General features: G+C 35.3%; 1 protein-coding gene across 1 annotated transcript in view; it reads left to right on the top strand.

Annotated features, from left to right (window-relative positions):
• The window catches only part of Rad9 (cell cycle checkpoint control protein Rad9), a 237,637-nt gene that overhangs the window by 127,563 nt on the left and 85,286 nt on the right, over positions 1–24,788 (top strand). Inside the window, exon 8 of the mRNA XM_090384423.1 lies at positions 12,014–12,120. Coding sequence (XP_090240549.1) covers positions 12,014–12,120 — 107 coding nt within the window. The remainder of the gene's footprint in view (positions 1–12,013; positions 12,121–24,788) is intronic.

Raw genomic sequence — 24,788 nt, 5'->3', positions numbered from 1 at the left:
ACTAAATATACAATGCAGTAAAGGTGGAAACACACTATGCCCACATTTTACGTGCTTACATTTTACTAAAGCACATTTCTGGAGGTCACTACCATAAAACAATAAAAACAATTTGCAGTTTCCAGTTTATTGGGGGTTCCTGCCAGTGGAATCTGTTAAACGGATAGTAAAGTCAGTCTAATTGCATTTGTCATAATACTGATAGCTGGAATTCTGTGGGTTTTTACGTTATTATGATGAAATGTGTGTTTCCCATTCCATGAAATCTTCAATCATAAAAACAAATAAATTTTCGGAATCTTCTCTTTGTTCCTACTGTGTTGTGTTATGTTCAGTTGGGGTGATTCCGCTTTCGACTGCCATTTCTTATAAACACAAAGGTGAATTGTGCATAAACGAATTTGCTTTGTGGAATATGTGACATTGTTTCCCTATTTATAAATCGTGTATGATCGAATTTGTGTAGTGTAAACATGTGTTATACGAGGACTGACTTTATAGCAACTGGAGATGGTAGTATTGTTAGTGGCAAATGATGCAAGAAAGCAAGCTTATACAGCATGAACAGAAATAAATAAATTTCCCACATCATCAGCCCATCGTGTCTAGTTCTTCCTTTTTACTTTATTTATTCAAACTATCTGCTTTGAATATCTGCATTGATAGTTTGAATTTATTCAAACTATCTTCTTTCAGAACAACAGATGACATTTTGTTCCAGGAGTCAAACCCCCTACTGGCTGAAGGCAAATTTCCACACATCTATTCTGCAAAAAAATCCTTCCTCAATTTGAATTTATACCTCTTCTTGCGTGCAGTCTGAACAAGAGGAAGAATACCATCAGCATTGAGCTTGCTCAATCCATTCAAAGCCTTGAACACCCTCAATCAGATCACCTTGCAGGTGCCTAGTCTCCAGATTCTACAAATTGCAGAACTGAAGCCTCTTGGTAAGACCATCCTTTTGTTTCTAACCCCATTCTTGTTGCTGTGGTCTGCACTCATTCCAGCAAATCTACACCTTTCATTAAAATAAGATCCCCAGATCTGTATGCAGTACTCAAGATGTGGCATAACCATTACCTTTTACAAGGTATAATCACCTCCTTATTCCTGATAGCAGAATTCCTATTAATGTTTTAAAAATACCCTATGAGCTGTCTTAGCAGGCTGTCTGCTCTACTCAGAGAATTTCACGGTGCAGTTAATCCCCATCTGACTGTGTGATTAACCCAAGATTGTTTTCATTTTGAACTAAGCTGAGTTTAGTATCACACATTTGGTACATTAATCTGTGATTACTGCTACCTATATGCAGTAACTTATATTTGTCAATGTCAATTGCCACTTCTCGGCCCATATACTTAATTAGTCTAGATCTTGTTGCAGTAGCATATCCTGATTACTGTAATTGACTACCCTGCCAACCTTCATATATCACTTAAATACTTAGACATGTAGTCTGATATGCCTTCATCAGTGTCATTAATAAGAACAGAAAATAACAATCGACTGAGCACTGAACCCTTAGGTGGACTCCGCTAATAACATTAGTCTATGAAGAGCAGAGCCCATTGATAACCACTCACTTGGGAGTTGGTATGAACAAAATTCGCGAGGACGGGTCCCAATAATATGAACCAATTTTGCGGGGATGGAGGCAGGTGCCGATTTGGCGGAAAATAAAAAGGTTTATTTTTCTCTCGATAGATGGTGTTGTAATTTCAGAATTTAATTTCCAATTTGTTTTTTGGGGTGCAAACTGCGATCGTTATGCGTGGCGAGCTGAGACGTTTCCTTGCGACTGTGTGGGTTCCCCCGTTAGCTATGGGTTAGATGTAAAATATATATCGATTGAATATATCGATTGTGATGTCATAGTGAATTTTTGTGCATATTTTTAATGTTAATTATGTGCCAATGCATTGTGGGTCTTAATAGGGAAGTTGTATGTTTGGAGGGTTTATTTTGGAGTGTTTATGCTGTGGGGAGGGCCGCTGCCCACCTGCCCACCCCGCAGACATGGCACTTCGTTTATGTGCAGGATGAAAAACTTTTTTTTTTTTTTTTTCCTAAAAGATAAAATATTCCTTGCTGTTTCCATCTGTTGTTGAGACCTGAAAATAAAATTATCTGTATTCTTAAAGTTTTTCTTGACCAAAGCTCCATCTGTTCTTGAAAAGCTGAAAAATTAAACGTGTGTGTGTGCTGTTATCAAGTTTTATCTGTAATGTTAAAAGGCTATTACCTGTTCTTGAAAAACTGAAAAATTAAACCTGTGTGCTTCCTTGAAGTCTTGTCTAGTGTATCTACAATGATTGTAATTTTTTTTTTTGAAACCTCTGTATATACTTGATGTGGAAATCTATTCCAAGGTAAGATTTAAAATTAAACTCTTAAAAAGGTTGTTTTTCTCTATAATGCTAAAGAATCACAGAGACACAGATAATATCTGCAAAAAAATAACTTTTATTGGGTGAAAATAAAAATTACAATGAGGGAGGAATGCTCATTCTTTGAAACCTAATCCAAACAATTTAAAAAATGTTGATAGATAACAAATACAAAAGCCTTTCTTCTGTAGCCTTAGTGGTTCTGACGTTCGTTTGTGTTCATTTTTGCAAAACAATTTCTCAGTGACTTCACTTAGTTTTTCCTTAAGATTGTAATTTTGTCATTTTAGTTGTTAGCACAAGATGTTAATGTGAAAATTGCCAACGTTAAGTTTGACGTTTTAGCTGTCACAACAACAATAAAAGTGTATATTAAGCTAAATCAAGTGTGTTTGCTTGCTTAAATGAGTTTAAGTGAAAGTTATCAATGTTAAGTTTGGCCTTTAGGTTATTTTCGGTGCATAACTCAAGAATAAAATTGTATATTTTAGCATTATCAAGTGTGGTTTTAGACTTGATTTAAATTTCCAAAAAAACAAACCAAAACACACGTTACGCTTAACTGTTTAGTTTTGTCAAGAAATTAAAGTATGTATGCAAAGCCTACATGACCAACAAATAACATTGTTTTTTCTCAAAACTTAAAATTACTAATATTAATGTTGACATCTACTTCTTAACAGGCCAGCAAATAATATCAACAGTTTAGCAATTAAAAAATTATTGTGCTCATGTGTGTATGTGTGTGTTTGTGTGTGCACGTGTATTTTTCAAATGAGTTTTCTTAAAGTCTACTTATACATTCCGAAAGTATTAAGAGATAATTTTTATTGTCAACAGTGAACTTTTCTCTCTCTAGTACGTAGGCTTGCTAGCCACAGGCGCTTATAGAATTTTCAAAAGCAAAGTTAACGAAAGTACACGACCTATTTACAAGCTTAATAAGGGGCACCACAAAGCAGGTGCGATGTTTGTAAGTGGGATGAAAAAAACGTTAAACTTAGCATTTCTCTGTTGATAGAAGCATGACTAACATCATGTTTGTTGATCTTATATGGTGTGTAAAACACACTACCAGTTTCCGCAGGGTTAAAAACTCTAAATTTAGTGTGTGTGTGTGTGTGTGAGAAAACATTTTCGTGTATGATTCCACTGTATCTGCAATGCACAAGCGCGTGTGTCTGTGTGTTTTCACAATCTCCGGATCGACTTAATGGTAAAAATTTCTAAAGTTAAAAGTTTAGATTGAATTTAAAATCTACTTAAGCCTACTCTTAGTAAACATAGGCACTGATAACATTTACAAAAGCCAAAAACTATTTAACAACTTAATAAGGGTGTAGTCACTAAAGCTTTTGTTTTGGAATCATGCAGTCAAACTGAATCAAAAACTCACCAGGACTGCTCCACTGTGGAAGCAGAATTGTGCAGTTGCTTTGCAAAGCACAAACACACGAAACAATAATTCATGAACATTTCAAGATTTTTGTATTATTCACTGGAAATATATTCATCTCCATGTCAGCTGTATCACAAGGCTATACATTGTTAAGCAAACAAAAAACACATTTTTCCACTTAGCTGGATGAAGGCACAACACATATAGAGCTTCAACCGACAGACAGAATGCAGTTTCTTTTAATTCCCCCTTGTTCACTTGCATATCACTAGCGAAAACATGCTTGTACACGTCGATCTCTCAGCTGACTAATTTCCTTTCGGCAGTTCCTGATCCCGAATGTAGCTTTTGAAGCTTTAACAACTCACCCAGAGGCATCACCTGTTGTGAGGGGTGAACATGATCAAGTTTTTATTTTCCAGACTTATGAATACGATTACTGATATATCCAAAAAAGGTAGGCTATACGAAAAGTACATTTTTCCTAATATTAGTTGAATAAACTAATATTAGGAAATATTAGTTTATTTCCTAATAATAAGCTTTTTCATTTTATTATCTTAATAAATTGATATTTTTGCTCTATGAAAAAACACGAAGCTCAGTAAAATCTACTTTTCGCCTGTCTGAAAAACGCACTCGCTTATTTCAGAAACAAACACGAGGATCTATTTTAACTATTCACATGTCTTTACAGTCTACCGAGAAACATGTAATCTTTATTCCACACACAAATGGAGAAATACGGCTTTTTAAACCCATATATCGCTCGCACATTCCCGGAACTAGTTCTCGGAGCTGTGACTTTGGAACTGATTCTTGTCAAAATTCGGAAATACTACTATCACAAATCACGCTGCAACTATCGCTCTGGAAATTATGAAAGACTAATTTTTAATGGATAAATGTTCATTGCTGACGGTTTTGTTTTAGTCTCTGTAATGATTAGACAAAAGTGTCTTGTTTGTAACTATGGCGGTTAGGAAAGTTTGATCCTGAACTGAACTTTGAACACGAACACTGATTGGTCAGTTTTTAAAAACTAATCAAGCACTGTGATTGGTTTACATCTTTTTTTTTTCCCTTGGGCTGAGGGGGTCAGGAAAACAAAATCTCTTCTCCCATTCAACCATCCCTTTATCCATATCAGTAACTTCTCCTTAATGCCGCACTGATCCAGTCTGTATATTATTATTTTATGAAATGTCAAAATTTCCTTTGTTACTGCATCATAGTATCCAATAATATTAATCAGACAAGATCACCCTTTAATAAATCCATGCTGTGACTGAAGTATAACTGCACTCCTATCTAGATGCATCACTGCATTTCTGCACCTTTCCTGAATTACTTTTTTAACCACTAATGACTCCATTATTTTCCCTAGAACAAAAATTAAGCAAACAGCTCTGTAATTACTTTATATCATCCTTTGGTCTACCTTTGTAAATTGCGAATACATTCGCACACTTTCAGTCCACAGGGATCTCCCATGAATCCAAAGATGCCCTCATAATTAAGGCTAAAGGTTTGCTTACCTCTTTTGCTTACCTCCCTTAAAATAATTAGATGGTTCCCATCTACTCCATGTGCCTTGTTTATGTTTGGCATCAATATTTCTTCCACTTTCCTCTTAATTATCACAAAATCAGTTTGTTTACTGGTAGAATTTGGTATACTTATGGCATCTCAATCTGTAAAAAATTCCTTACACTTGAATGTAGACGTAAAATACCTATTCACTTTGTGAACAACCTGAGTAGGATTATCAGTAGTTAAACCATTCATATCTAGTGGATCACTATGATTCATCCTTGTTTAGTGTTTACATAAGTAAATAAATCTGCTGTTTTTCTTTGCATAATTTTCCAGAGACTACTCATTATCTGCCTAAGATTTCCTAACCTCCTTTGTGATTTGATTGTAGATTAGTTTATCTACTCTAGGCGTCTGTATCACATGATAATTTATATTTATCCCTTGCATTTTAATTCTCTGCCATGAATCTCACAGTTCATCTGACATCCATATAGGCCTAAGCCTTGAACAGTATTCCTTGGTTGATGCTTAGTTGCTTTTAAAGTTACTTCCCTGAATTCTTTCCTTTTAGAATTTTTTGTTGTTAACATTATCATTCGGTCCTGCTGCATAGAATTTAAAAACTGTCTGAGACCACTACAGTAGCCTTCATGAAAGCAAGGCCCTTCCCTTTGACAGTAGTTGCATCTTTAAGTACATCCTGCATCAATACACTGTGATCACTGCTACTTAGTGGTTCTTTTATCTTCTTAATGTATAAAGAGTTGCTGCTGATAATCAGATCAAGAGTTTTGTTTTCTCTTGTTGACTTTCTAATATGCTGGTGTAGAAAACCGTCCTCCAGTAAATCAGAGTCTTACTTTTCAATCCGCAAGTTACTGTCAATATCTGGAAAGTTAATATCCCATAATAAGACATTCTGACTTAATGACCCATGCTGTTTGTCTGTAGAGTTGTTTGTTATACAGTAAACCCCCGCTATTCGTGGTCGCTGATTTAACATAAAATGAAACCTAAAAAAAATATGAATTTTAAAGCGCCGTGAACATTTTCCGCCATAAAAAAACACGGGCGTGTCTAAAATTATCTTTCCCGGTCAAAACAGCGCTCAGTGGGTGGGGGAAGAGGGGTGACAAAATCGCGAGCGTGGATGTAGCGTGGACATACCGAACAAGGATTAGCAAGGATTATGCACTTGCCATGGAAGGTTTCATCGTTTGTTTTTAATTTATATGCTTTTAAAATTGAATAAATTTATCAATTTATAAATTGATATGCTTACAAAATTGAATAAATTTATCAATTTATAAATTGATATGCTTACAAAATTGATAAATATACCATTTTGCAGTGTAAAACAGACTTTTTCGAGTGTGTTACCGGAAGAAAGTGACTTTATTTGGACAAGTTCTTTCTAACCCGTACAAAAATATGGCTATGAATAACAAGGGAAATGTGAATGTGAAATTATCAAAGAAGGTGATGACATTGGCGAATAAAATTGAGCTATTAGACAAAATTTCTAATGGTGAAAGTGTCTCCTCAGTGGCAAAACATTATAAAATCAATGAGTCAACGGTACGATCAATCAAAAAATCGGAAGAAAGAATCTGCCATAGTGTCCGTGAAAATGCACTAATTGCTTCAAAAATTTGCTCTGTAACTCGTGATGTTAAATTAGAAAAAGCTTTAAATCTGTGGATAGAAGACCGAACTCAAAATAAAATTCCGTTAAGTTCACTCATCATTCGTGAAAAGGCAAAACTCCTTTATCAACACTTTAGCGAAACTGGTGATAGCACTGGCGGGATAAGTTTTTTTGCTAGCAAAGGCGCTGGTTTGAAAGATTTGTTTGAAATTTCTAATAAATATTACATTTAATATTAAACTGTTTCTTATTTTCATTTCGATGCCATATGCTTGCATTTCACTATGTACTGTCTATGTACATAGTCATATTATGAAGGTACATAAAATACATACATAGACAAAATTTTAGACTAGTTTTTCTTATATATTTCATACTTTGGAACGGAACCCCTTTATTCCTATGGGAGCCATAACTCAGTATTTGCGTTTTCGGTATTCATGGCATTTCTCAGGAACGTAACCCCCGCGAATAGCGGGGGTTTACTGTACTTGTCACAGTTATTAAGTCTATAACACACTCCTCTTCTCATTTTTATTAGGTGCAGTTGGCATCTATATATGCGTAAGTGCCTGTTGTCTTCACCACGTTCATCTGTCTGTGTGCTTGTGACATCATGACTCCCAGCAGGCAGATTTTCATGAAATTTTATAATTAGTTCTTTTAAAATGGAACTAATATAAATCCAGCAATCATTATTTCTTTTTTTTACATATAGTTTGTATGTAAACAAGAAATTCATGTATTAAATGTAGTTTTTAATGCAGTATTGTTAGATTTAGACAGTTCATGCATGCTTCATGTGTGCTGTGGTGTTGCTTGTGAACAGCTACATATGCAGAGAAAAGTATATAGTAGAAGGATAATAAATATTATTCAGCCACATTTAGAGAATGTAAAACTACAGTTTTAGTGAGTGTTCTATAAAATTATAATTTTAGTAATTAATTGATAAGGAAATAACTATATTTACTTTTCACTGCAATTAATTACGGAAAAAGATGAAAATTCAATTAATTTAAGAAAAAAAAAAAATCAAATGCACTTGAATTGTAACACACTGCTTATATTAATTAACTTGTTTTCCTAATGCTTATGCCAGACCAGACTGACTTAACATTTCACTGGCCACCTATTTCAATTGGATGAACTGCCTTAGATTTAATATGCTTCTTAAGGAAGAGCATACCCCTGCTCCTGTCCTGTCTGTACATATTGTATTCACTATATTCAAATTCAGCATCCTATATGTCTGAGTGACAACCATGTCTTTGATATCTGTATAATACAGTAAACTCTCATTATTACAAACTCAATTTATACAAAGTATTCATTTATATGAAGCATTATACCATTCCCCTGTGAAAGGGTAGGCTTTTCTATGTAAATATATTTGTTTATTACAAAATCCAGTTAATGTGATTTATAAAGTTCTTTTTCATCCTCTGAGAAATAAATATTGTTATTTTGTATGTTTAACACAAATCTTGGCACAGTTGTCTGATTATTGCCTCTGGCTACTCGGTTTCCTGCTTCCCGAAAGATGGCACTGACTTATTAGAATTTACTTTTGTGTAAATGAAACCAATATGGTAGGTACAACGTAAGTGCACTCTGAAAAACATCATTGGGAAGGATGAGCTGTTAAATTAACAAAAGAATAAAAACAGGTTTTCTAAGTTGTTTAAATACACTCCCTCTCTCTCTCTCTCTCTCTCTCTCTCTCTCTCTCTCTCCACGGGATGAAAGTCAGTTGCAATTGTTACGCCAGTTCGGAGTCTTTTGTTACAGTGCAATGTAATCTATATTTTGTGCCATTTTATCTGAGCTGATGTCTTTTTTTTGGAACTTGTGTTTTTAAATTAATTTAATGTTTGTTTATATTAAATCTCATCTAGCAGTATTACGGCTACAAAACGTAAACAGACGGAATTAAGCCTGGAAATTAAACTGAAAATTTTACAAGAGGCTGATAGGATGGAACAAAGCAAAACAGACATTGCAAAGTAATACAACATCCCTTTACCTACTTTATCTACTATACTGAAAAAGTATTGTAGATAAAATGCACTCGAAGAAGTGCATGACACTGGAGCATGATAAAAAAACAGCAAAACACGAGGAGCTCAAAATAAAACTTTTTGAGTGATACCGACAAATGTATGCATCTAATTTGCCAATATCAAGTCTGATTTTGCAAAAAAAGGCAAATTATCTAGCCCAGCAATCTGGAATTTCTGACATTAAATGCAGCAGTGGCTGGCTCCAAAGATTTAAAGATAGGAATAACTGAGTTTCATGAAATGTTTGCTGCTAGTCTGGATTAGTCGACAAAGAAAGGGATATGGACTGGTTGTGTTCTGTATGGTCCATTTTTGAAAAATATGAGGCAAAGAATATTTTTAATCTTAACGAGACAGGTTTATTTTATAATTTACTGCCAAACAAAACATTTGCTGTTTGAGGAGAGTCTTGTCATGGTAGAAAATTAAGTAAACAAAGATTCACTGTTCTGTTATGCTGCGATTCAGATGGCATTACAAAACTATGCCCGCTTGTGATTGTTAAGTTTTCCAAGCCAAGATGTTTTAAAGAAGTTAACCAACTTCCCGGTGATTATGAGTCCAATAGAAGTGCTTGTCTTATGGTCAAAATTTTTCAGTCTTGGTTATCAAAAGTGGCTTCAGAAAAAAAGAACATTTTGATGATTCTAGATTATTGTACACACATTTTCATATGACATTTAAGTTGACAAATATATGGCTGTTGTTTCTCCCCCCCACCCCAATACCACCAATTTTATGCGGCCACTGGATTAAGGCATTATTTATAACCTCAAGAGAGCATATAGACCCTGCCTGATAAGGTACTTGATCTTCATCGTAGAAGGAGGGAACAATTTTCAGCCAAACTGGAATGTCTTGAATGCTATCTGTGATCTTGTGACAGTATTGCATTAAGTGTAATAATCAGCTGCTTCAGAAAGAGTGGCTTTGGAGAGAATATTGTCGAAAACCATGGCCCAGCAGACAAATGTGATGGCAACATTAAGGAATTTGATGGAGCATATGGATTTTGTTGGCGAATTTGAAGAGTTTGTGAAGGTGGATGATGAAGTTGTTACCACAGCAACACCAACACCAGAAGATCTGCTAAGCACCAAGAAAAACGATGATGTTTTTGTTACTAGCAACAGCAAAAGTGAAGAAGCACACACATACACACACACACACACACACACACACACACACACACACACACACACACACACACACACACACACACACACACACACACACACACACACACACACACACACATGTGTTGGCCTGCAGTAATGTTGATAAAGAAAACTATTGCATTTGATAATGTCCATGCTGTAGTTAAAAATGCATATAGGACAAAACTGTGCAAGCAATATTGAATTCTTTCTTTAAATTATATTAATTTATTAAAAAGTTAATGGTTTGCACGTCTCCTTTTATATTAAATTGTAATTCTTTTTACTGTGATACTAAAATATTGCATATATCAAAATATATACTGTACAATATTTTCATTTCCGTTAATTGCTTTTCTCTTAGTTTATCTTACAAATAAAAAAATCTTTAAAAAATGTGTTATTCCTATTACTGTATCGTTAGAGAAGGTTTTTGTTTTTATTATTTTTATTATTTTATTTTATTAATTTAAATTAATTTATTTTTTTATTTATTTTTGATATTATTATTAATTATTATTTTTATATATACATATATAGTATTTACAAAAAAAAAGGTAAAATTTTTATGCTTTTTGGGACCTCATTTTTACAAAACATGAAAATTTAGGTCCATCGAACTTTGTATTAATGAAATTTGACTATAGCTTCAATACCTGTTTTTACTCACCTGTACACAGCTATGTACTCGCCAGTACATAGCTGTGTTAGCAACTCTAACGCAGCCCATGTATTGGCTTGTTCCACAAGGATCCCCATTCCATGAAATCCCTGACAACTTGCTTTTCAGACCCACTGCATGTTCAAATAGAAGCAGTTCAACTTACACCTCTGCCTGCAGTTGCTGTTAGTCTATTAGTCTGTATATTCTCCCTCCTCTTCTCCAAAACTAGCAGTTTCCATTCCACCTAACTGCTTCGATAGCATAAGCTAACATTCTTGTATTGTTGAAATTTTGTTACAAAATGAAGTATGCATTCTAAACAGTTGCTGTAGCAATATCATTTTTGAAAAAGAAATCTATATGAGGAACATGAACTTATTTTTTATTCAGTGGGTAATGTGGTGTTTTCTGTTTTACACTAGTTTTTGTAATTTATGAGGTTGCTAATAGATGAATTTCCCTGAAATTTTGTTAGTAGATGCAACACACACACACACACACACACATATGAAAGTATAATTTATTTTTTCAAAAAAAAAAACAATTTGTTGTTAGGATCGCATAATTTTATAAATTTTATTTTTCTTTAAAAGCAAAAAAAAACTATTATAGTATTTTTTTTCCCAATCTAATCATGCGAGAGAACCTAGATACTTTACCTGAGCAAACCAACTAAGCCATCTGGGTGCCTTAGCAGGTTTGCTCAGCTCGTAGTTGCTCATTCATTACAGTGTGTGCACAAACCACAATCCTCAAAAATCCAGCAAATGAGTTACTCTTCTGAAGGCAGTTTAGTGTGTGCCATTCCTGCTTGCTTAGCCTGGGAATAAACTAAAAAGGCTTAGAATAGCATTTCATACTTGATCTATTTGTTTTGTGTTTTTGCAAAAACTAATGGAGATTTATGGAATTTTACATAGGGAAATCAAAGAAAACATTTTTGTTGAGGGGTTATTGGGAGTTTCAGCTCTGTGGATGAAGGAAGTTGATGAATGGGATAAAATTGCTGAGATTTCATCTGGGTGTAATGGGGGGAGGGGCCCATCGTGAGCACCAAAAGGTTAAGGAAATATCCCAGTGTTCTCTCTCTCTCTCTCTCTCTATTTTTTTTATTTATAGAAATACTTATTAAATAAAACTGTTTTCACAGATCCAACAAAAGTTGTTCATACTGAGTTGATCTTAGAACCTGAAGAATTTGAAGAATACAAAGTAACAGATGCAACTGAAATCACTTTCTGTTTGAAGGAACTTAAAGTAGGTTTATGATTCCTAATGATTAATATTATTATTATTATTATTAAGTATTAGAATATAATTTATCTACTTCTGTTTTTTTTCACAATTTAATTTTAAATTATATTCTGTAGTTGAAAATTTTAATTATTTTTTGTAATCTTTCTTTGTTTTAAAGTTGACTTTATTCAGATATCAGAAACCAGTTCCTCTTATCGTTTTGTAAAGATTTTTCCACTTCTATAAATGATATGTTGGAGTTCGTCACAGATTTTTTTTAAAAGATTTTGAAAGAATTGAAAGTTTTGAAGTGAAAAATTAAATATTTTGTAATAAAATAAGACTCCTTGCTTTAACTGTAAAATTGCTGTATTGTTTATTTAACACAAAAACTCTCTCATGCTAGTTTTTATTGTAAATGAACTTTGTTGGGAAAAGTTGATCCAGTAGTTCCCTGATCAATGATATTTTGATTTACAATGCACCTTTCATAGTATTCCATGAATTCAATTAATGATGAAAGTTTCAGTGTTATTGGTACAAAAACATTTGGGTGTTATTTTCAGACAAGGCAAGCACTCGTAAGTCATTTGGCTATTATTTTCAATCACAGTATGCTATAAACACATATATTTAACAGTGCTTGGAGTCCACCTCTTTTTGTGTATTCTTCCTCCTTTTCATTGTGGATATCTTTCTGTGATATTTTCATAATTCTCTCTCTCTCTCTGATTTTTGTAAATTTGTTAAAATAAAAGCAGGAAATTGATTTCTGTGCAAAAAAAGGAAGGAATTATTTCAAAACATGAAAACAGCATTAAAGTAAGTATAATTTTAAGTGAATATGGTCCTGTGCAATTCATGATTTCGACAGTCATTAATCAAGAGGATGCATTTAAAACATTAGATGTGAAGAATGAAATACATCTACTAGAGTTTTCAAAGGAGAGAATTAATTGTAGAAATGGAAAAACTGTGAATCCTATGAAAATGTGGAAAATAAATAAAAAAAAGAATCTCTGAGTGGTCAATTAATTTGTGACTGGGCTAAAGACATTCACGATGACTTAAAACAACACTTCTTGGTCATCCGATTTCCATGTTGAAGACATTATAGCTAGTAAGAGGTGATTTGAGAATTTTAGAAACAGATCTAAAGTTAATCACCTAAGTAACAGATCTGAAGTTAAATTTGAAACTGCAAATGCAGAATTAAGGCTGAATTTTGATGAATGATAGAAGTTGACGTCTTCATCTTCTGTCCCTGTCGCTGTATTGGCTGTGCTTCCCAAGATGACAAATCTTTACTTCATTGGCCAGAGATCACTGGACCTCACCCCTTAGATTTTTATCTATGGGGTTTTGTGAAAGATTTTGTGTTTGTGTCCCCTCCTTACCTTTACCTGTCACATTACAAGGACCTATCACTACATCTATCACTCAGATCAACTAAAATGCACTGGAGAAAGTGTGGCATGAATTTGATTAATGCATTGATGTGTGCCGGGGGGGCCCTCTTGGGGCCAATATTGAAGGACTATAAGGTAACTGTTAAAAACTTTGATATTTATGCTTATATTTGATAGTTTTTATTTACAGAAAAATATAAACTTAAACTTTAGGCAGTTCTTAAAGTCTTTTCAATGCGACTAACTGATGTTGTTACTGACCTCAAATTCTAAATGGAAAGCATTCAGCAATGTAATTGTAAATGCTACTAAGCTACTTATAAAAACTGAGAGATATTGTTCAAGTTTTGGACCTAAATGGAATTCAGGTGAACTGATGAGACTAGTGGCAGATAAGAAAAATAGGATGGTTATAAATTATCAGGGTAACACAGAAATCAAAAGTACAAAGTAGTAATGGAGGTTGTGATGCAAGAAAGCAAGTGCATGAGCATTAGCATTAGTTGAGGCATATCATGCAAGAAAGCAAGCTTATACAGCATCAGCCAAAAAAAAAAAAAAAAAAACCCTTCCCATTTCACCCGTCTGGTCACTCAAAATATTTCTCTAGTTCAGCATTAAATTTATTCAAGCTACCAACCTCCACAACGACAGATGGAAGTCCGTTCCAGCAATCAACAACCCGCTGGCTAAAGGCAAACTTCTGAACATTTATTCTACAATAATCTATGCCCCCTCAGGTTCTTAATCTGAGCGAGCAGAAGTATCCCATCAGCATTGAGCCCATTCAAGGCCTTATACACCTTGATCAGATCATGTTGCAGGTGCATAGTCTCCAGATGCTGCAACTTGCAGGACTTAAGCTTTTCTTCGTAAGTGCACCCCTTTGTTCCTCTTACCAATCTTGTTGTCCTTCTCTGTACTCGTTCCAGCAACTCTACATCATTCCTAAAATGAGGCCTCCAGCCTATATACAGTACTCAAGGTGTGGCTGACCATTGCTTTATACAAAGGGATAATCATCACCTTGTCTCTGTTAAAAAAATTCCTATATATCATTGATAAAACTCCATGACCTGCTCTGACAGCCAGTCTGCACTGCTCAAAGAACTTCATATCTGACTGCACAATTACTCCCAGGTCTTTTCATTCTCCACTTCCCTGAGTGAAGCACCACACAGTTGGTACATTTCTCTTGGGTTACTGCTACCCATATGCAATACTTAACATTTGTCAAAGTTAAACTTTATCAAACTTAAACTTTAGTTAAACATTCGTCAAAGTTTAAAATTTGTCAAAGTATATGATATCAAAATTATTTTTTCCATCCAGTTTCTTTGTGACCACATCATAGTTTCTAATCAAATTGGTCAGACAAGATTTCACATTAGCAAACCCATGCCGTGTCTGAACTATTACTGCAGTCTTGTCTAGGTGATCCTGTATCACCTCTTTAACCAGTGATTCCATTATTTACCCAGAACAGAAATTAAACTGACAGGTCTGTAATTATTTGTGTCACCCTTTGAACTCCCTTTGTGAATTGGGGATACATTTACACATATCCAGTAAATGGCAACTTCCCCTGAATCTAAGGATGCTCTCATATTTATGGCAAAGGGTTTGCTAACTCCCCTTGCTGCTCCCTTCAATATAACTGGATAGATACTATCTGCACCAGGTGCCTTTTTATGTTTAACTTCAACAATTTCTCTTCCGCTTTGCTCTCAGTTATTACAAAATCACTTATCTCCCTGTTAGAGTTTCATAAACTTCTGGCATTCCCCTCCCCGAATAACTTCTTGTGTGAATGTAGATGCAAAATACTCATTCAGTTTATTAGCTACTTGAAGAGGGTCATCAATGGTCAAACCATCTATGATAAGTGGACCTATCTGATTCATCCCCTTCCTTCTAGAGTTTACATAAGTAAAGAACTCTTTGCATGCTTTGCCAAATATTTCTCATAATCTGTCTTTGCCTGCCTAACCAACTTTGTGACTTCATTACAGATTAGTTTATGTCTGCCGTATGCTTCTGTGTCGCCTGATAATTTATATGTGTCCTGTGCATTTTTCTTCTCTGCCCCGAGCCTCATTAATTCATCTAACATCCATTTAGGCCTGAAGCTTGAACAGTATTTCTTTGTTGGTATGAAAAACCTAGTAGCCTCCAAGATTAAGTCCCTGAAGGCATCCCATTTAGAATTCACCACTGGTAACATCATCAATTGATCCCATTGTGTAGAATTTAAAAACTGTCTGAGACCAATGTAGTCACCTGTACGAAAGCAAAAACGCTTCTCATTACCCTTGATAGTAGTTACATTTTTTAAGTAAATCCCACATCAGTACACTGTGATCACTGTCACCTAGTGGTTCCTTTATCTGCAAATTCTTAATGCACGAATAGTCACTTCTTATAATCAGATCAAGAGTAATACTCCCTCTGGTTGCCTCTCGAACATGTTGCTGTAGAAAAAAATCCTCCAATAAATCCACAAAAGTCTTGCTAGCGTGCTAGTGACCAAACCAAAAGTTCCAGTCAATATCTGGAAAGTTATAATCCCTCATTACAAGACATTCTGATTAACTGGTCCACTCTATTTCTCTGCACAACTGTTTGTTGTATTCATCAGAGTCATTAGGCCTATAAGACACTCCTACTCTCATTTTCTCTTTCACAGGGTCTCTTACACCAAACAGACTCAACATTAGTAGTAGTAGTAGTATTAGTAGTAGTGGCATGTGATGCAAGAAAGCAAGTGTATGAGCTTATGCAGCATCATCCAAAAAAAAAAAAAAAAAAAAATCACACCATTTCCTCCAAATTCCTGTCCAGTTCCTCCTTAAATTTATTTAACCTATCAACTTCCACAACGACAGATGGAAGTTTGTTCCAGCAATTAACCACCCGCTGGCTAAAGGCAAATTTCCGCACATCTATTCTACATCTGTCTTTTCTTAATTTGAATTTATGCCCCCTTAGGTTCGTAATCTGAACAAATGGAAGGATCTCATCAGAATTCAGCATGCTCAATCCATTCAAGCCCTTATACACCTCAATCAGATCACCACGCAGGTACCTAGTCTCCAGCCATTGCAATTTGCAGAACGTAAGCCTCCCTTGGTAAGAGGATCCCTTCATTCGCTCAAGCAAATCTACATCCTTCCTAAAATGAGGCCTCCAGACCTGTACGTAGTACTCAAGGCGTGGCCTGACCATTGCCTTATACAGAGGGACAATCACCTCCTTTTCCCTGCTAGAAAAATTCCTATATATCATTGACAAAACCAAATGACCTGCCCTGGCAACCTGTCTGCATTGCTCAGAAAACTTCATATCTGACTGCACAATTACTCCCAGGTCTTTTTTCATTTTCTACCACCTTAAGCGTAGTACCACACAGTTGGTACGTTTCTCTGGGGTTACTTCTCCCCATATGCAGTACTTTGCATTTGTCAAGGTTAAACTTCAGTTGCCACTTCTTAGCCCATCTGCCCAAATTATCTAGATCCTGTTGCAGTAGCACACTGCCATTACTGTCTTTAACAACCCTGCCAACCTTTGTATCATCTGCAAACTTCGACACTAAGCCTGATATACCTTCATCAATATCATTAATAAATATACAAAACAACAGTGGACCCAACACCTAACCCTGTGGGACTCCACTAATAACATTAAGTCCACAAAGAGCAGCACCCATTGATTACCACCCTCTGTCTTCTCCCACTTAAACATCCTTTTATCCATTGTAGCAACTTACCCTTAATACCATTCTGCTCCAATTTGTACACTAGTCTTCCATGCGCAACAGTGTCAAAAGCTTTCCTGAAATCCAAATATATGATATCAAAATTATTTTTTGCATCCAGTTCCTTTGTAACCACATCATAATATCCTATCAAATTTGTCAGACAAGACTTTCCCTTAACAAACCCATGCTGTGTCTGAATTATTGCTGCAATCTTGTCTAGATGATCCTGCAATGCATCTTTAACCAGTGACTCCATTATTTTACCCAGAACAGAAGTTAAACTAACTGGTTAATTATTCGTGTCACCCTTCGACCCACTTTGTGAATTGGGGATACATTTGCACATCTCCAGTCCATGGGGACCTCCCCCTGAGTCCAAGGATGCTCTCATAATTATGGCTAAGGGTTTGCTTAGTTACTTTGCCACCTCATTTAATATAACTGGATAGATACCATCCACCCCAGGTGCCTTTCTTATGTTTAACTTCAACAATTTCTCCTCCACTTTGCTCTCAGTTATTACAAAATCATTAAGCACCCTGCTACAATTTAATAACCTTCTGCCATTTTCAAACCTTAATAACTCCTCGTGTGAATGTAGATGCAAAATACTCATTCAGTTTGTTTGCTATCTGAGCAGGATCATCAACAGCGGAACCATCGATATTAAGTGGACCAATCAGATTCATTCCCTTCCTTTTAGAGTTTATATAAGTAAAGAAATCCTTGCTGTCTTTCTTAGCATCTTTTGCCAAAGATTTCTCGTAATCTGCCTTCGCCTGCCTAACCTCCTTTGTGACCTGATTACAGACTAGCTTATATCTGCCATAGGCTTCTGAGTTGCTTGATAATTTATATGCATCCCATGCATTTTTCTTCTTTGTCACGAGTCTCATTAGTTCATTTGATAACCATTTAGGCCTAAACCTTGAACAATATTTCTTAATAGATATGAAACTTTTAGTAGCATCCACGATTAATTCCTTGAATGCTTCCCACTTAGAATTTACTGTTGGTAAAATCGTCAGTTGATCCCACTGTACAGAATTTAAAAACTATCTGAGACCACTGTACTCACCTTTATGGAAGCAAAAACTCTTTCCTTTACCCCTGATGGTAATTATATCTCTAAGTAAATCCCACATCAGTACACTGTGATCACTGCCACCTAGTGGTTCCTTTTGCACTGTCCACCCTTGTCAACTGGATGCACTTCCATAGATTTTATATGTTTCTTAAGTAACAGCATAACCCTTCCTCCCTTCATACCCTGTCTATTCTTTCTGTACACGTTGTACTCCCGAAATTCCAATTTTGCACTGCTTATATCTATGTGACACCATATTTCTCATATTTCAACAATATTCTGCCTTTGATGCCTTGATCAGCACTTCAAAAGAAATTCATCACATTTATTTACTGTACTTCTAGCATTGGTGTACATGCAAGTATACATGTACTTGTTCTTACTCTTAGTTACCTTAACACAGCCCATCTATTTTCTTGTTCCATGATGACTCCCAGCAGCTTTTGAAGCCCTCTGCAACTTGCTCTCTAGGCTGCTGCTCATTACAATTGAAGCAGTGCAAGAATCACTTTTGCCTCTGCCTGTGGCTACTATTAATCTTTTAATCTGTGAATCCCAACAAGCTAGCAGTTTTCTGACCCTCCTAACACTGCCTTGATAGAATCAGCAAATATTCTTGCACCCTTTCTATTTAAGTATATCCCATTCTTGTAGAAGCAGTCTCTCCTGTTAGCAAGCACAGACCACCTTGAAAAAAATTTTACCTTGTGAGCCTTGTACAATCTCTCCAGGGCCGAATTGATTGACAAGGCTTTCATTATATACTCCTTTCTGTAGTGTCTGGGCAGAATTGCAGACTCTCTAATTTAACCCTAACTTGCAACTTTTTTTTCAGCATTGACCTGTACTTGTTAAGTAAATCTGCAGATCTCTTACTCTTAAGGTCATTAGTGCCAACATGTAAAACAATATCACCTTTTATGCCCTTAAAGATTATATCTGCCCTACAACATCAACATTTGCGCCTGGCAGACATACCCTGGTCCTGTTCCACCTATCCTTTTTGCATAATATATTCCCCGTCTCCGTGAGACTGGGAATATCACCAACAAAAATTACTTCCCATGGAACCAGCACATTCTGCCTTTGAGATTGCTGCTGTGTTGTCCGATGCACAGGAGTGAGCTGTGGCATTGAGTTGGGCAGCTGAGAGCTTGATGGGCCCCTCATATTAATTTCTTCGAGGGCATCTACCCTACACCTCAAACTTTTGTTGACGCCCATTAGAACGTTGAGCTGGCGCCTAATTTGTTCACAGTCTCTGCACGTAACACACACAAAGACATCCTCCCTGGCTAGATCATGTCCTGTTCTAGACAGGACTGCAAACTTTTCACACATTTTTTTAGACTGTAATGAGTTGGAGAATCGCCCCCTTGTGTTCTTCCACACTCCACCATACTACTGCTGCTTTGCTGCTCTAGTCTGGGTCATGACTCTGTTTAAATATAATATAATTAACAATGAAATTTAATAAGATTAATAAATTTTACTGATTAATTGATAATACGCTACTAATCTAACAGATTTCTAACACAGTGCTACATATTTCGCTAATTAGTTTTATGTTAAACCTTATGCTATTAAGTTCAGGATTTACATTATGCTATTCCATATTGTATAACCAGTGGCGGCTCTTGACTGATGTATGGGGGTGGTGCTTCCTAAAGTTACACTAAATTGCCTTGGTTATAAGCATGTTGACATAGATGGTTGTAATCATAAGCAAGTTAAAAATACTACAAAACATTAACTGCACATTTACCATTAACAGACTTGGGTAATCACGAAATTATATTAGTATTTGTATTAGTATTAGTAATGGACATGTGGTACAGCATAAGCCATAGGCTTATGCTGTACCAGCCAAAAAAAAATAAAATAAATGAAATAAAAATAAAATAAATAAATAAATAATAATAAAATAAAATAACAAAAAATAAATAAAATAAAATAAATAATAATAAAATAAAATAACAAAAAATAAATAAAATAAAATAATAAGAATAAAAACAAATTAATAATAATAAGAAGAAAATTTTAAAAATATATAATAAGAAAAATTAATAAGAGAAAAGGAAATGGACAACTTATGCATTTCCCTCCTTCCTTAGGTAATTATCCAGCTGACCTTTGAATTTCTCCAGACTGTCAGCCTCTACCACCCATGTAGGTAACTTATTCCAGTAATTTATAATGCGCTGGCTAAAATAAAACTTCCTGCAATCCAGTCTAAACAACTCCCCCTGTAACTTGAAATTATGGCCCCTAGTTCTAGAATCATTTATAACTGTGAAAATTTCGTCCTTATTCATTTTTCTTATGCCTCTCAGAGCCTAAGATGGCTAGTTTCCAAGCTCTGCAACCAACATATTCAAAGTTTTTCCTCTTATGGATGTACTTTTGCTGATTTCACCAGGTGAGTTACCCATCTTTCGACCCTTTCAAGAAGAACAATGTCTTTCTTTAGGTGCGGTCTCCATACTTGAACACTGTATTCCAAGTGTTGTCTAACAATAGCATTATATAATGGGATTATGATGTCCTTATCTCTACTAGCGATTGTTCGATAAATCATCGATAGAACACCATGGGCCCTCCTTGCAACCAAAAGTATTCTATTATTTTTTTGGCAGGCTCCAGGATTTCCTCTATTCGCCACTGAAAGTAATCTATACATTGTATACAATTTATAACAACTATGTACAATGATTAATGATACATAAAAAGACTATATACAATGATTAATGATACATAAAAAGACTATATACAATGATTAATGATACATAAAAAAGACTATATACAATGATTAATGATACATAAAAAGACTATATACAATGATGGTACATAAAAGACTATATACAATGATGGTACATAAAAAGACTATATACACAATGATGATGCATAAATAAATACTGGACTTCGGACTCCACCAGACTGATCAATACATCAGGTAAGAGTAATCCAAAGAAACAGAAACAGTCTAATAGTCTCCATCTCATGTTTACAGTGCCAATTTCTCCCCTGGTGGCTGAAATCTGAACAAATTTTTTTTCTTCTACAAATTGCTTCTCCATACCCTAAATGACATATGCACCGATTTTCACAGCACTATCTCTAACCGTTTTGATACTAGGGTCTCGTGAATAGGGAAACATATTTTATAACCACCCGTTACATGACTTTTGTCTGGAGGAACAAGGTGATTTTTCCATTGTAGTAAGTATGCCTCATTTTAAGAAGGATGTGTTTCCTTTTTTTTTTAAGGAAGGATTTCTTGCAATAGGTGGAAATTAGAGCAACTAGATTGGTCAAGGACACAAAGGTGCTCTTACCACAAAAAAGCTGCCTTTCTGCAAATTGCAGTGCTTGAAAACTAAGTTCAAGGAGACCCCATTGACATACTTAATTCTTTAAATAGATCGAGTAAACGAAATGCTCCTGGCATGCCTACTCTTTATTATGTTATTAGTGGAGTCCCTCAGGGTTCATTACAGACATCTTATTGTTTTCAGTATTTATTAATGATATTGATTAAGGCATATCAAGCTTAATGTCTAAATTTGCAGGAGGTACAAAGGTTGGCGGAGGGGGGATAATGACAGCAATCAAGGTGTACTTGAGCAGCATGATCTAGAAAAGTTATGCAGATCGACTGAACATTGGCAATTGAAGTTTAACATTGATAAATTCCCATATACATCAGTAATTTCAGAATAATAGATTAATACAGTCGATTCCGGTTATATGGGACACGTTGGGACAAGTGCATTTTGGCCCAATTAGGCGGCTGCCCCAATTATGGGAAGTTTCACATAAATAGTTAAAAATACAATGGACCTCCGCTTTACAATTGATTTTCTGTTCCATCAAATCACGTTACGATGGACTCACCATACTAAAGTACCATTCACCATACGATATGTGGTAAACAATGGTCATTGTGATCACGTTTGTGAATTGAATTTTAATTCTATTAAACAGCAATTCTAATTAGCAAAAATAGGAGGAAAATTATCCACAGGCTATAAAAGTAAAGATATATCAAGCACAAATTTACACTTTATTACCTTACCAATTAAAAAATTAAATGGTACGTGAAAATCGGAAGCATATTTTCCACAGGTTAGCAAAATAAAAATAAATTTACGCTTATGTGCATAGCTTAATTAATACGTACTGTAATATGTACATACTATCTAGTTGATATTTCTGTGCATTAACTTTTGTGGGTGGGGGTTAAAATTTAAAACAGTAAAAAAGATAAGCAATAAATAACAAAGAACACAGTACACACACACACACACAAATCGCAAGTAACACGATACTCGCAAGTGAGAATGGAGTACCAAGTTACCAAGCTTAAAAAATAGGAATGAAGAGAAGATTCTGAAAATTTGTTTTTTTATATGATTGAAGATTTCGTGGAAGGAGAAACACGTCACCATAACTGAAAACACACAGAATTCCAGCTATTGGTATTATCGCAAATTAAATAAGGTTGAGATTACTATCCGTTTATAATAGATTGCACTAACAGAAAAGCCCAAGCCGACTGAGCTAGCCAGGTGGGTAAAGTGCTTGCCTAGCAACCCAAAGGTTGCGGGTTCGAATCCAACCTCGGGCTTGGATCAGAGTAGAAAATGCATTTGGGTAGAAAATGAGAGTAGAAAATGGGAGTTGCAATATGGCCACAGAAGCAGATGTGCCAAAAACTAATAAAAAAAAAAGAAAGAAAAAAAAAAAGAAAAGCCCAATAAACAGGGGACTGCTAATTGTTTTATGGTTGTGACCTCTAGAAATCCAACCAAACCACATGGTATGGTTGGAGACAATCGTTGGGTAATCTCGAGTGCTGCAGTCTCCTGCCCCGATTAAAAGGCATGTTGTTCCAATTAAGTGAAGTAAACCCTGGCTATTTTCTCGATTGGGTTCTGTTCTTTTAAGATTTGTCCCAAATAAACTGCTGCCCCAATTAATGAGTGGCCCAAATAATAGGAATCCACTGTCTTTCATTTGTTTATGTCCACTTCAAGATTGTTGAAAATGAAAAAGCCCTAGTAATAAGTGTTCAGTCCAACATGAAGTTCTCTTAGCAGTTCAGACAAGCTCCCCCCCCCCCCCAGGACAGCTCATGGGTTCTGTCAGTGATATTCAGGAATTTTTCCAGCAAGGGCAAATAAGGTCTGGAAGCTTCATTTTAAGGATGTGGATCCCTTCTCTTGGAACAGGTGTAGAATAGACAACTAGATCAGTCAAGACAGAATATTGTAATCTTACCATAAAAGACCTCAGTTCTGCAAATTGCTTGGAAACCAGGCATATGCAAGGATATCTCACTGAATTTAAATGGATTGGAAAACACACACATAAGAGGACATAAACTTAAATTGAAAAGAGGGATATGTGCATAATGGATATCCAGAAATATGCTTTCATCCATGGAGTAAATTAATTGTTCTAACAAACTTCTGGCTGGTGTATGTGGAGGTGGGCAATTTGAATAAATTTAAGGAAAGATTAGACAAATTGTTACAGGGGATGGACAGGTGAGGTTGGTAGGTTTTTTTTTTTTCTTTTTTTTTTTGGCTGATGCTGTATAAGTTTGCTTAGTTGCATCATTTGCCACTGTTAATACTAATAATAATGCACAGAAGAGGAACAGAACTCTCAAACACAGAACCTGAATCAAAAATGCAAAATAATCAATTTAACCCAAGAGACTTGTAAAGAAGGTGTACTGCCCTAAGGTTACTAAAACTTTAAAACTTTACAAATATAGAGAATAATAATGTTGCTCTATTCTGTGATAAAAATGAAATGCAATGATTAATTAAAGGAATTAATCGTGGAAGCTACTAAACGTTTAATACCTATTAAGAAATATTGTTCAAGGTTTAGGCCTAAATGGTTGTCAAATGAACTAATGAGACTAGTAACAGAGAAGAAAAATGCATGGGATGCATATAAATTATCAAGCGATTCAGAAGCCTATGGCAGATATAAGTTAATCTGTAATCAGGTCACAAAGGAGGTTTGGCAGGCGAAGGCAGATTACGAGAAATCCTTGGCAAAAAGATGCTAAGAAAAACAGCAAGGATTTCTTTACTTATATAAACTCTAAAAGGAAGGGGATGAATCTGATTGGTCCACTTGACATCGATGGTTCGACTGTTGATGATCCTGCTCAGATAGCAAACAAACTGAATGAGTATTTTGCATCTACATTCACACGTGAGGAATTATTAAGGTTTGAAAATGGCAGAAGGTTATCAAATTGTAGCAAGATACTTAATGATTTTGTAATAACTGAGAACAAAGTGGAAGAGAAATTGTTGAAGTTAAACGTAAGAAAAGCACCTGGGGTGGATGGGATCTATCCAGTTATATTAAAGGAGGCGGCAAAGCAACTAAGCAAACCCTTAGCCATAAT

Source organism: Mastigoproctus giganteus, chromosome 1, assembly GCF_048544385.1.
Source record: "Mastigoproctus giganteus isolate SK-2022 chromosome 1, ASM4854438v1, whole genome shotgun sequence".
In the NCBI taxonomy this organism is placed as follows: Eukaryota; Metazoa; Arthropoda; class Arachnida; order Uropygi; family Thelyphonidae; genus Mastigoproctus; species Mastigoproctus giganteus.
This window is presented reverse-complemented; position numbering and strand designations above follow the sequence as displayed.